General features: G+C 34.7%; 1 protein-coding gene across 8 annotated transcripts; it reads left to right on the top strand.

The window, feature by feature from the left end:
- The first annotated feature begins 682 nt into the window (after positions 1-682).
- On the top strand, positions 683-9,529 carry LOC106474456. 8 transcript variants are annotated; one of them, XM_013935150.2, is made up of 3 exons: positions 683-703; positions 2,931-3,037; positions 8,058-9,529. In XM_013935150.2, the coding sequence occupies exon 3, from the start codon at positions 8,071-8,073 to the stop codon at positions 9,004-9,006; it is 936 nt and encodes a 311-aa protein (XP_013790604.1). In that variant the 5' UTR covers positions 683-703; positions 2,931-3,037; positions 8,058-8,070; the 3' UTR covers positions 9,007-9,529. The 8 variants fall into 8 exon arrangements, with proteins under 8 accessions (XP_013790604.1, XP_022258471.1, XP_022258473.1 ...); XM_022402763.1 differs by lacking the exon at positions 683-703 and adding an exon at positions 1,249-1,321; XM_022402765.1 differs by lacking the exon at positions 683-703 and adding an exon at positions 1,569-1,717.
- Positions 9,530-13,967: the final 4,438 nt, after the last annotated feature.

The following is a 13,967-nucleotide window of genomic DNA, read 5'->3' as shown; positions in this document are numbered from 1 at the left end:
GCAATAAGATAATTTATCTTGTAATTTGAGTTTTAAAATATATGTTTAAAAATAAAAAATAAATATATAATTAGAAAAATGTAATTGAAAAATAATATGTATAAATATAATATAAGAAAAAGTTAATTGAAAAAATATAATTTATATATTTCATATCAATGTTAAGTTTAAATTTATTATTTGTCAATAGGTGTTGTGATTTTTTGTGTTTTTACAGGTTTTATACTGAAGATGCCTGTGATGCTACGGTACAGTTCGTTAAAAAAAATTCGAGTTTTCTTGTATAAATAAGTGGAAAATATCACTTAACTAAAACACTTTTAATTGCATCATTTCTATCAAATGTTTTTCACGAGCGTAAACACGAAGAGCAAGTTGAATAATTCAGCGTCTTTTGTGAAATAAGATATAACTATCAATATAACGACTGAATTATTCAGGTTGTTTTTCTTAAGTGATATTGTTTTAAAATTTTTAATCACTATTGTTTTCATGTTTCAAAATAATACACGATGTAATGCAGAGTTACCATTGAAAAAGATTGTTAAATATGAATTAGATGGAAAGAGGTTGAAACAAAACGATAAACAACCCACGATAATTATTTCCGTTTCTGGTAAACTAGTATCACCTTTTAGTTTTACTATATGTTTATCTAAAATAAACCCGCGAAAAATACTTAAGTATTAGCTTAGATGTCGAGGTAAGTGATCATATATTTACTTTGTATTTGGAGTGATTAGCTATGGTGTAATTATTTTAATATCAACTATATTTTAAGTTCTAGACTCAAACTTAACTGCAAAGGACAAAGTAAGTATCAAGAAGGTGGGAACTCGACTACTATTCCAGAGGTTCTTAAACTTTGTCATAAAGAGACTCCTTAAGTTAAGAAGAAAATAAAAAATTTGAATATCCCCCTAGCTAACGATTTTAGTAATTGCACACACACACACACACACAAAAAAAACAGCGTAACTCTGACATGTTATTATTGCTAAGTCTCTCTGGCAAATTTAACAAAAGTTATTGGCGACATTATTAACTTTTCAATTTAGCAATCCTTACTTTTTGAAAATAGAAAAACAAAAGACTGACATGTAGCTATTGCACACACACCGCGCCTAACTAAAGCACGCCCAAGATTGTTTGATAACCGTTGCACCCTACAATATTTCATCAGATAAGAGTAGCCCAAGAACTGGCGTTAGGTCTTGTTGATAGTCTCAATTCAAAATTTTGGTCGTTTTTACACAGATAGGTACTTTATAACTTTGCGCGAAATTTTGAAAAATTTGATTGACATTCGAAAACTAGACAGGTAATTTTTTAACTATAAGTCAGACTAACATAGTTTAGGCCTTAGCTAAAAAGTAATTAAGCATAATAATTACCAGTAGCTTCAGTATACTTATTTCATGGGCTACCATTGAAATTCTTGTCAATTAATATTATCCCACAAAATAATATATTACACTGTCGTTTTCTGTCTTCGTTCGGTATCACGTTTTCTGAATGCTAAAATAAAATCAATGGTAATTAACATGAAACAACTTGATTATAATTTACTTCACTCTTAATCAAAGATCTGAATTAGTCAAAGGGTAAAAACAAACAAGAACAGCAAAAATAAACAAAGTTTGGAAAAAATTGAATTTTGGGCTACACTTGCGTTGTCTATGATTAAGACAATAAGAGTGAAGACACTATTGGCTGAGTGTGTTTATATGACTTTGAATGCAGTCTACAACGAATTTCGGTTTATATTAAAACTTAGTAAAAGTTAAAATATTACTGTTTAATTTAAATTCCTAGGGTTCGAGACTTTATGAGTAAAGAAATTAAACTTTTTCATGGCTTTACTTTTCTTTGTATCATGTGTAGACATGATAAATCACAAAGAATTGTATTAAAATTATTCCTATTGTTATTATGTTAAAGGATATTTGTGAAGATTATACTATTAGTATTACTACTAATACTAAAAATTAAATTATTTTGCACATAACAGTTACATGTAAGTTTTGTTAAGGTCTACTAATTTAATACTGGCAGAGAAAACGCCGGCTGAAAATGTAAATTAGTGTAGAAGTAAATAATATGAATAGTTTTGGTTTTTACTGATAAGTTTCATAGTTAGGCCTGTCTAACAACATGTAATTTTCTTCTGCTCGGGATTGTTACTGTTATTTATTTCAAATGACTTTGTACAGTAAAGATAACTAGATTGAAGATCTTTTCTTTGCTATAGACAACAGTATTACTTTTAGATAGTAAAAAATTAAGTTTCCATTAATTATGCATAGAAGCATAAATAAAAGCATTGAAATAATAAGAATATTATGATTTTTGTAATTCTTTGTCCTTCAAGCTAATATCAAATGAACAAAGTGAGGCTTAGTATTTTAAATTATATATTTAGAAGAAACTTACATTAAGAAGAAAACCTAAATATAGATTTAATAAATCATGAATCCTTAAAATAAACCTACAAGGATGAGCAAGTTTTATGTTATTCTGTGTTAGTTTAAACTGATAGTAATTTTTGAAACTTCCAGTTTTATTTTTACTGTTGTTATTGCATTAATTCACAGGAATTAGTTGTTATCATATATATATGTAAATTCAAGTTTACAAATAATATAATTCTTATAAAGTCTCATATTCTCTTATACCATTTTTCTGTGGTATAATTAATCATATATAATTGTGTATTGATGTATTCATAGGTAATACTCTTATGGCTCCATATAATTTGATTGAGTAATTAAAGCTCACCATGTGAGGACTTGCTGTAAATGAGGACCATATGAATGATTGGTCGTTATTTTTACGGCATTGATAAGTTAATTGTTTGAATGATTAGCTGAAAGAAAAATGTGGGTTTGTTTCGTTTAAAGTGTTTATCTTAATGCAGTTTTCTTTGTTAGACACAGTTGGTAATGTGAAAGTAAAAGACATCACTGAAAGGCCAAGATTAGAGATTTTTATGGAAACAAATTGAGGCAAAACATAGCACACGAGGGAAAGGTCAAAGGTATGTCAACAGTGACCGGCAAGTGAGATAATATAAAATAGGATCATTTTAAATGGATCTGGATTAAAAAGGAGGAGAGTTCACATCCTGAAAGAAACTAAAATTATTTTTCAATACTTTACTTCATTATAGGATAGTGAATTAAAGACAATTTTAAATGTTTTAAATTTCTTTAATGTAAAAACAAAAGATTGGAGAAGGGAGCAGGACATTTAACATAGAATTGAGCCCATCAGTAGCCAAATGTTTTATGTAATTATAAGTATGTTCTACGTGTATTTATTATTCATTTGTGTACGTCTTGCTAAATATTATCTATCTTTTAATCTCAAAATATGTGATAAATTGTATTACAGTTGCATAGCACCGATTATATCATTAATGTTTCGAATGTATCTTTGGATACCTTTTTCATGTTTTTCAAATGTTTGAAAAAAGGTAATTATCTCCATACAAGTTAGGCTTCATATAAAATACTGTATACACAGGGGCGTGGAATTCATATAGACCAAAACTGCGAAAACAAACTTTACCGTTATACTTTGCTTGTTAGACGAGTAGTTTTTGTCTGTGTTTTTTTTTTTTTTTCTACATTGTTCATTCTATTTCCAGGATAACAGTGAGCAGATTTCTAGGGAGCTGTGTGAGTTCCTTAGGGTTCTTAAATGTGAAAATCAAGCACTTACACATAAACATTAAAAAATATGTACCTCAAAAACTCAAACTATCTCTTTAACTTACAAACTCTTAGTTGCAAACAGAGTAGTGACAGTAACAAACATTTAAATAAATGCAACAATTTTATTACATTAATTCTGTCTACAGTAGAAACTCAATCCATAATATCTGCATGCTCTAGGAAGAATACATATAAAATGACTAAAAGCTTTAAACAGTTATACAGGGTGGTCCAAAATCTTTCCTATTTTGAAATCTAATAATTACCTAATTAAGGAAATACAACCATATTGTAGCCCAGCTCAAACAATTTTTATTGTCATGTTTTGTTTTCCCTCCAGTGAGAAGTGTTACCCCGTAAAATGGGGCTCAATGTGTCATTTGGCTTGCAGAGACTGTGGTACAGCGTAATTTCAGACACCAGTACAGGAAAGAAGTATGGGGGTATGTTAAGGATACCATGTATGACACACCTATAGCAAACATCGGAGAGCTAAAGACCGGGATAACAGACACTATTGCCACTGTAACTGTGGGCATGTTGCAGCGAATGACAACTAGAATCGAATATTGGTTAGATGTACGGAGAACCACTAAAGGTGCATATTTAGAAGTCTACTGACATGCCAGTAACAACTGTTTGAGTCGGACTACAAGATGTTGAAAACTGCATGGTTGTATTTCCTTACTTAGATAATTATTACATTTTAAAATAGAAAAGATAGTTTTGGATCACCCTCTATATTAAATATATGTATGTATATATAAGATACGATTTTACCTCGTGGCAACATAACGTGAACCATGATTTCTCTATCAGCTTGTGTATGGGGGTATCTATTCTGCCTGCAGCACTATAAATCCTTATAACTGTTATAAAAATATGATTTTCCTCTCGCCAATCACTGCCCAGTAAGCTTGTCATTCATTACCAGATCTCATCAGTTGGGCTGGATGATGAAAGATAAAAGATTCTATGAAATGCAGTGGTTGAAATTTGGAACAATCTTTCTGCTGACTGTCATGAAATCAGCTACAGTTCTCTGATGTACCTGAGATATTCACAACCATAAGTTGTAATGGATGGACAAAGCATAATTTAGGACTACATTTATAAAAGTGACAAGTATATCCTATAGAACTAAAAGTTAGTTATACCTGAAGCTGACTTGGTTAGTTTGTGTATGGTCAACCTTGTATGTGTTCATCATTATTTTAAATTATTCTAAGGTCAATAATGAATGAGAGTTTATGTATAAAAGGGAGCTGAAACTGAAGCCTGAAATTAATCAGATAATTAATTAATCAGATTAAATTACTTTTGGTTCTATATCATTAGAACTTTTTTACAGTGTTGTTATTTTTGTTCCATCTTCCTTATATATTCATTAGATGTTCCAGCATTTTCTTTATTCAACTATGAGTTCCAGGAGAACTCTAGATATTAAGAAATTGTAATTCTTTATGTATTGTCCTGTGGAATGGACTTTGGCCGAGCTTGTTCTTCATCAAGTAAACAAATCGTCATCAGTACCTACTGAGTCAGATTGTTATCCAGTACAGCCGTAACACCAGCTGTATAATGGAACTTTTCAGCAATCATCAGTAACCAATAGTGTGATAAAAACTCCAAAACTTGAAGCCACACTTGAAGTGTATTAAAAAGTCTTCTTGTGCTGAGCGAGCTTATTTTCCAGTTGGTTGTGCACTGGAGTTGTAGAAAATGCTTTCCCATTGCCATTATACAAAAGTAATAAGTTACACAGTTGATACTTCACTGTGTAAAAATCACGGACTACATCAAAGTCATCCCACACGAGACACTTTTCCAATTTTAAGCTACTTGTAATAATCAGTGAATTGCTCTAAATACCTCAAAGTATTCACTGCGTCTATAAGACCCGTTTACTTGACCATCGTTAAGACAGTTCCTGCTGAGATATTGCAGAGAACTCCCTGTTAGGATGAAATTTAAAAGCACTAGATGTGTCCAAACAAGACTTGATTAGTCATAAAACTCTTTTATATATTATTGGCATTTGTAAATACTAGGCATACTACAAGTATTCACCTGGAAGTATCATATGATCATTTGTTAAAATACTGTTATTGCATCCTCCCCAGTATGTAATTTGTTAATATTTTTCTTATTGATTGTAACATTTACTTGTATGTTCCACAGTCTACATTGTTTTGTGAAATTAATGAAACTAATTGTTTATATAAATGTATCAGCTATTCATGGCAGCTGACTTACTAAACAGTATCTATTACATCTTTAATATGAAATACATCGGGGATCTTCCCAGAAAAGAAAGTAAAGCCCTACAATCCAGCTAAATGACACAGCCATAATGTGACCATCACTTGGGCACAAGCTGGCTGAAATTCTGTTTTGCATTTCACGTACAAAATTTGAGTAACTTTTGCACGATGCAGATAGATGAGAGGGTGTTTTTGTTCGACTGCTAAGAAGCTCGAAACTTTGACGCTAGCCTAACCTTTCAAGTGTGCATTCATTGCTGAATTGTATCTTATTAACCTACAATAAAGGATGTTCATTCAGTTTTATGTTTTTCTTCATATTGTGTCATTAGTGATGTTCTCGCTCTTTGCTTATCATCTAGACTCTAGCCTAACCTTTCAAGTGTGCATTCATTGCTGAATTGTATCTTATTAACCTACAATAAAGGATATTGATTCAGTTTTATGTTTTTCTTCATATTGTGTCATTAGTGATGTTCTCGCAGAGGGAAAAAAACATTGCTCCATCTACTGACGTAAACTTGAACCACAGTCCAATCTGTGATGAACTATCAGAAGTGATTACTATTAACATATTATTATTTACAAAGGACTTAATATACACCTTTTGTGTGGACTGTCCTGATTGTTTCCCATGTGGGCCCGGCATGGCGAGGTGGTTAGGGCGCTCGACTCGCAATCTGAGGGTCACAGGTTTGATTCTCCGTCCCACCAAACATGCTCGCCCTTTCAGCCATGGGGGTGTTACAATGTGATGGTCAGTCTCACTATTCGTTGGTAAAAAGAGTAGCCCAAGAGTTGGCAGTGGATGGTGATAACTAGCTGCCTTCTCTCTAGTCTTGCACTGCTAAATTAGGAGACAGCTATTGCAGGTAGCCCTAGTGTAGCTTTGTGTGAAATTAAAAACAAACCAATGTTTCCCATGTGGCTGTGTCACGTAAGTCTGTTAAACAATAGTTCGTGCTGGAGATGCAAACGGAGGAATTGTGCTGGTTCACGCTTGAAAGTACAGGAAAGGAAATATCATGAACGAGTATGGACACGAACTATAGTGTTTGCAATTCTCTCATGTTACTATGCCACATGCACGTAAAATGTGTAGGCTATTTTCGATAAGGGGTCAAACAATGTTACTGGATTGTGCTCAACACTTGGTAAATAGATCATAAGAGAGCCACCTGGTAAAAGAAGTGTCAGGTAAATATCTTAGAGTATAGACTCAGGAAAGTGTATTGCTACCAATATTCTAAGACAGGTTGAGGAGAAACATGTATTATTTTTGTTAGCTGCAGCATAGTGGCTTATAGAATGGCTCAGAGTTGGGTTTTTTTTTTTTTCAAGTAGAAACTTTTAGCTCATCTCTTGACCGATTGGAGATCTAATTACAATTTTGGACTCAGGAGGTCAAACCCTTTTGATTGATATAAGTGACCATGCCCAAGGTCTCATAGATTAATTTAATCTAGTCCTGTGTAAAATTATTTCAATTTGAAGGTAGGCTGATGAGTAATAAAATTGAATCGGGTATATGAGTGCCCCACACTTGGTATATAGCTAATAAAAAAGGTCTCGTAGATTAATTTACTCTACTCCTGGCTGTAAGATTTCAAGTACTGTGGCTACTCGTTTCTTTTATCTTGATTTTTGGATTGTTTCAGACGATGTTGCTTGACTTTCTTCTAAAAACACACAACTTACTAAAGCATCGCTAACTCTTTAACCAGACCAAAAACATTTTAGTTTTACAAGGAGAGTTTTTCAAACAGCTAAATAAGAGCTATGAATTTTTACATTAAAGTGAAATAATCTTAATATGTAAAAATGAGTCATTCTATATCTAACTCTAGCATTGAATTGTGATTAATTTGTTTTAAGTCTTGTTAGATAGGTTGCTGCAGAAGTTGGCTTTCATTTAACATTCCCAAGCACTGAACTTTGTGCGTGTTTCATTGATATGACAAGTAAAAACGACATCTCTAAAGATCACTAGAAAGTCTTGTTTTAAGACATTGAAGTTGTATGATTAATCAGGCACTACTGTTTCAGTGATGTAATTCACTTTGGTTCTGTCTTATAGGTTCTAGAAAAACATGTCTGTGGTGAACCAAAACAAGGTTGAGGATTATAACCCGGAATACAGTAGTTCCGCATCTATACAGTCAGAGACTACTGAATCACAATATTCCACAGAAAGAAATGGTTCCCAGCAAACCCAAGACTTAAATTCATTGAATGGTGAGTGCAATACTTTAAGCTCATTTTCTAACCAGAGTGACCTGGTCATCGATACTTCAAGTGAGGATGGAAGTAGGAAAAGACTGAAAGTTTCTCATGATAAAGTCATCAGTGATGAGGACGTCCAATGGGAGGACATGGATGATTCAATCTTTGCGAAGTGTTTGCTGATGTGTAAAAAGGTAGAATCTTTTTATTTACGAGGTGAATATGTCATTCACTCGGGAGGGGCTAGAGGAAGTGACCAGTGCTGGGAAGTGACTGCAAAGAAATATGGAATCAAGACAATCGCGTACTCATTCAGAGGTCATGCTTCATCCAATCCAAACCGGTGTGTCTTGTCGCAGCAAGAACTCTCAAATGCCGAACCTCACCTGCTGAAGGCAAATAAGACGCTGAAGAGAAAGTATCCAACAGGGAAAACCTTTATTGATAACTTATTAAGGCGCAACTGGTTTCAGGTACAGAATTCTGATGCAATATTTGCCATCGGAAAGATAAGCAAGAACCAAGAAACCGTGGAAGGAGGCACTGGTTGGGCTGTTCAGATGGGTATCGATAATCATAAGCAGACTTATGTATTTGATTGTATTCGGAATAATGAAAGTGATCTAAGTGAAGGTTCATGTCGTTGGTATAGTTTCTGTGAGAAAAGGAAAAAATTTGTATTATTTAACGGAACACCGCTACTAACGAAGAGGTTTGCTGGAATTGGATCGAGACGGCTGTCCAGTAAAGGACAAGTTGCCATTGAAGATGTGTTTAGGAATACTTTTAAATTTAACACGTGAATCTCAAAACATGCATTGACACCGCAGGTATGTAGTTTTTGGCTCTCTGATGGTACCTCCCACCTTACACGATGTAATTTATGGTGTTTAGATTTCTGGAGTGGAAAATAACTTGAAATATAATGGCACATGGAGTTAGTTTGATGTTACATGTTTTTTTATAATGTTTCCCGTGCTTCGAGACTTTGGGTAAAATAAGCACTATTTTAAAGCTAGATGAAATTTTTTACTACTCTGTAATAATTTTCTGTTCAGATTGTCATCCTCTTTTCTTTATGCACAGAAGTTTAGTCATAACGTGTGACTAATTCCCGGACTTAGACACTCTGTAAATTTGAACGTAATAAAGTGAATTTAATTCAGGATTTTGAAAGTATGGTGTAGAATTATGTATCAGTTCATGAAACAAATATACTGTTCATATATGTGTGTGTAGATAATGTTAGAAGTACATAGTTGATCTTTTATCCATTCTGAAAGAATCGCTAAAAACATTTGTAATAAATTTGTAACTGAGCTTATAGTCTTGTTTTATTGTTTCATTCATTTTTAAAACTGGTGCACATATGTTTTGTGTAATTTGTGAATCATTTTGGCATGACGATACAATTGTTAACAAAATAAATGTAAATTACAAACGTGTTCAAGTAATGTTTACAGTTTAATAGCAGAATATTAGGTAATACATTTTTTAACAGCATATTGTAAGGTGGATGTTTAGAAAAGTTCCTTTTTACTCTGTAATGCAACATTATGGATGTTTCATGTAACAAAGATGTATGATTTATGCAACTATATCTGTAATGCAACATTATGGATGTTTCATGTAAGAAAGATGTATGATTTATGCAACTATAAATCGACTAGGTTTCTGTATTCATTGTAACAGCCATACATTGAGTGGGTTTTAGTTTGTTTTTTTACTGGTCTAAAATTATTTTAACTTGATTCTTATCATTGGGGATTACAACTTGTTAGATTTTTTTTAAAAATTCTGAAAATATATTGCATATTAAGAAAAATATTATCACAATACAAAGTAATCAGTTATGTGTTTTTTTTTTCTAATGTGTGATAATAGTTTAATTCAGAAATGCTACTCACCTCAACACAAAACAGATGGCTATTACCTTGCACCACTGCCAAAAATGATTTTGTTCATGCACCAAGTCTTGAATGAAACTCCCACCCACCCCTAAATGTGTATTGTACCAATCTGTGATGTGGTTATTAGACTGTAGTTCTCCACCAATAGAAGGGTGACACATCCTCCGTGCACAGTGAACCCAATGAGCACTAACATTTCAGCAGAGACTCATTCTATTCCTCAGCACTGTTTGACTTTGTGCTTATTATTTTAAACTTGGTTATCAATCATAGTGTCACCTTTATATTCTTGGTTTTGAGGAAGAACAATAACAATTTTAAACATTTCAGTTAGAACTTCTCATTCAAATTATGTTAATTTGATATCTTCATCAGATTACAAAACTTTTGCATTGTGATGTGGTTTCTTTGACGGTACTGTTCTCCATTTTGACTGTGACTTCACGAATACACATTTTTTCCACTTCCCGAGGTCCCAACACTCCACAACAGGAGTCATCTGTTACTGTTTTCAGTGGCAACTCGAGGAATCCTGTACCATTGCTGCCTTTGTGCACCAGGTGGTTGGTTCCATTCTAATCTCAGATCCAGGTTTCCCAACCTCCTGCTTTTGTTACTTCAGTTGAGCCTACCTCATCTTTTGATGATTTTCACCTGCTGTTCCCTCCACCTACTCTTGTTTCTAGTTCATTCCTTCCATTTAAGGTACAGATAAGAACTTTTACATTCTTTGATACAATTTTTTTTACAAGTATGTGATTTTTTTTTCTTCTGTTGCTGATTGCTATATTTGGAGATACTTTGCTGCATGAGCTTTCCCTTTTATAATTATATTCTCTTTCTCCCCCTCCTCTGATATTAGTGTTCATGCTAATACCTTTTTCTCTTGACTTCTTACTAAGCTCTAGGTGCCTCTTCCTCAAAGACAGAGAGAATCTTCTGCTAGGTGTTTTTTTTTGTGATTTTTTTCTTTCTTTCTTTGAGCTTCAGTCTCTTGAATTGCTTTTTCTAACTTGGAGATATCATTCTTTATTTCTCTATCTCTTGTCCTCAGTCAGTTTGTCTTCATCTTGCTTTTGCTCAGCTTCTTTGTTATCTACCCACACTCCTTCTTTTGGAGGCTCTACATTGTGACTCAGATAGCTTTCCTTGGGGAAAAATCCTCCCCTTATTTGGGCTTCATCTTGGTCTTGATTTCTAAAATCTTCCACAGTGTCCCAAGTAATTTGCTTACTTTGCTTCTGTGATTTGTTTGATCAAGATGCCTTACTTTACTTTCTGGAGTTGATCCTCAGTTTTATCTCGGAGACTTCTATGAGATACCTCTCCTCTGTAATGAGGATTTAGGTTAATTTCTTTTCCATCAGAAGCTTGAGCTGAAACAGCACAATTTTCTTCTCGCTTCCCATTTCCACCTTGCTTAGTTTAATGGTCTCTACAGGTTTCTCGTCTTCAGGAGTCTTATAAGGTTGCCCCCTCTTCTACTCCTTGCCTTAATGATTTCTAACCTCCACCCTCTTAGAGGGTTGGGCATCACAATTCACAGAGGTGACTTGTTTCTGGTTTGGGCTGGTAGGAGCTCTGCTCTCCCACTTTGCACAACTGCAGACTTTGCAAAAGACCTTTGGTTCACATGGGCATCCCTTTCTTTCCACCCCCTCATTTCACTTACATCTTCAATTCTTGGAGGACTTGTGCCTTCTCTCCAGGTTATGAATATCATGGGCCAAGTCCTGAACCCTACTACTGCATCTTTGTCTTTCTCAAGAAGATGGGCAATTGGTGAGCTAACATTGTTCTGTTCTCCTTGAACCAATTTCTTGTCATTCCTCAGTTCAATATTGATGATGATGTTTTTCAGTCTGATGTGAGTGTTCTATCCTAGACTGTGGATGACCAAGTATGCATTAATTCACATTCTAGTTTGTCGACTACCAGCTGCATCATTTTAATCATCCTCTACAGTCAGATTTCTCACTTCCAAGCCCTTCTGTTTGTGTTGGCTACAGCACTGTATGTTTTCAGTTAGGTCCTGAGGACATTTATTGAGCCTACATTTTCACAATTGTATGGATGTCTATCTCCTACTTGTCCCATCTAAAGTGGAATCTTTGGCTGTGACCTCCCTTCTTCACTAGGAGTCATTTTGTTCAGGTTGGCTGATCAAGCTCTCCATCTTGACACTCCTCTCACTATCTGATTCACTTAATGGTTCTCTGGTGAATCAGCAGTCAGTTTATGGATTTCCAGTACAAAGTTCAATTTCCTTTGGCCTGTTGTGTAGTTTTTTGGGGGACACAAACAATAACACTTTCCCTTGTATCACTATAAGCCACTGTATTTTAAAGGAAGACTTTTCAACGAGCTTATGGAGCAGGCTTAACCTTTTCATGTACATCTTGGAAATATGAAGTTTCAGGTACCAAAGTTTTCACATTTTCTTCTCTTCCTGTTTCAGAGGTTCTGTTTTTCAGATGTGCCCATTGACATCCTCTTCAATGGAATATGTCCAGAGATCCACTTTCTTTTCTTCTGCCACTCCCTCCATCTTTTGGCTCACTCTGTCCCATATGACCCTGAGCATCCATCTTCCTTCACCTTCCATCTGTTCATAGATTGTTCTTTCTCTGGGTGGAGTGCAATTCTAAACATCTGCACCCTTTCTGAGGTCTGGAGGAGCAGTTTCTTCATATTAAACGTGCACAAGATTTTGGCTCATCCACAAGCTTGCCTTAAATCTTCCGTCTCACATGTTTGGTCATCCTGTTATGATCCACTCAGACAACAGTAACTTCTTATATCAACTGATAGGAAAGACACTAACTTTCAGGACTTTCTCTTTTTGGGCCCCTGACCACTCACATTAAGTTATTGACCTGTCATGTCCTAGGAGCTTTGGACTTGTGGCAGATTGGTTGTCTCAACTAGACTGGATCCTTCCCACAGTGTACATGTTCTGTTTCAGTGATTTTGGGAATATTCTTATCAATGCCTCTGCAACTTTCCTCACCACCACATTTCCACTTTTGTGGTCACCAGTCTAGGACTGTAGTTCTAGCTGGATTGATCCAATCATTTTTTACATATTCATCAGTGACCTTCCATTTCTTCTCATGCTACTCTTCTTTTATTTTTTCTAGTTCTTACAGACCCTTTCTAAAATTTTATAATCAGTTTTCTTCATCCAGTTTCTCTTCTGGACTGGAACCTGTGTTTTGTTTTCAGGACTCCCATGTGTCCCTCATTTGAACCTTTGTCCACTTATTCCCTGTATCATACTTCTCTAAAGACATATTTGCTTCTTCCTTTTGCTTATGGGTGACATTGTCTCCTGCACTTACTATCCCAGAGACAGACTGATTTTATTCCAAGACCACTGCTTCTTCCTAAATACTTTGGCTGTCTGAGATGGTGATCAGATGTTTTCTCAGATCATCTTTGTACAATCATTGTGACCTTGTTTGTCTCCTTCGTCCTGTATGAGAAATTTGTTGTTAGCTTGCCTGTACTTTCCCCCATCCGAGGCAATAAACAATGTCATATCTTGCTCCTTCCTTTGCTTCTTCTTCCATGAGAGTTAACACCTTTCAACTTTTTCATGTTGCCTCCCATCAGTGCAGGTTGGGATTTGGATGGTCCCCTCATTACTTCCACTACATTGTAGTCTCCTTCTAGTCGTTATTCTTTAGTCTTCCTAGAGGTGAGTTGTTGATCTTTTTTTATATAGCTCCTTAACCACCATTATTATATATATGAAAATATACTGGGGACAATGGAACCCACCAGTTGGTTGGATAAAGCCACCTGCCCTTGCAGTACTCACTCTGAGATGGGATTTTACTGCAAAACTGCTC

This window comes from Limulus polyphemus, unplaced genomic scaffold (assembly GCF_000517525.1).
Source record: "Limulus polyphemus unplaced genomic scaffold, Limulus_polyphemus-2.1.2 Scaffold7245, whole genome shotgun sequence".
Classification (NCBI taxonomy): Eukaryota; Metazoa; Arthropoda; class Merostomata; order Xiphosura; family Limulidae; genus Limulus; species Limulus polyphemus.
The sequence above is the reverse complement of the archived record's forward strand: the minus strand, read 5'-3'. Positions and strand labels throughout refer to the sequence as shown.

Coding starts and splice junctions, on each gene's coding strand:
- LOC106474456 (XM_013935150.2), top strand. CDS start 8,071: ATGTCTGTGGTGAACCAAAACAAGGTTGAGGATTATAACCCGGAATAC.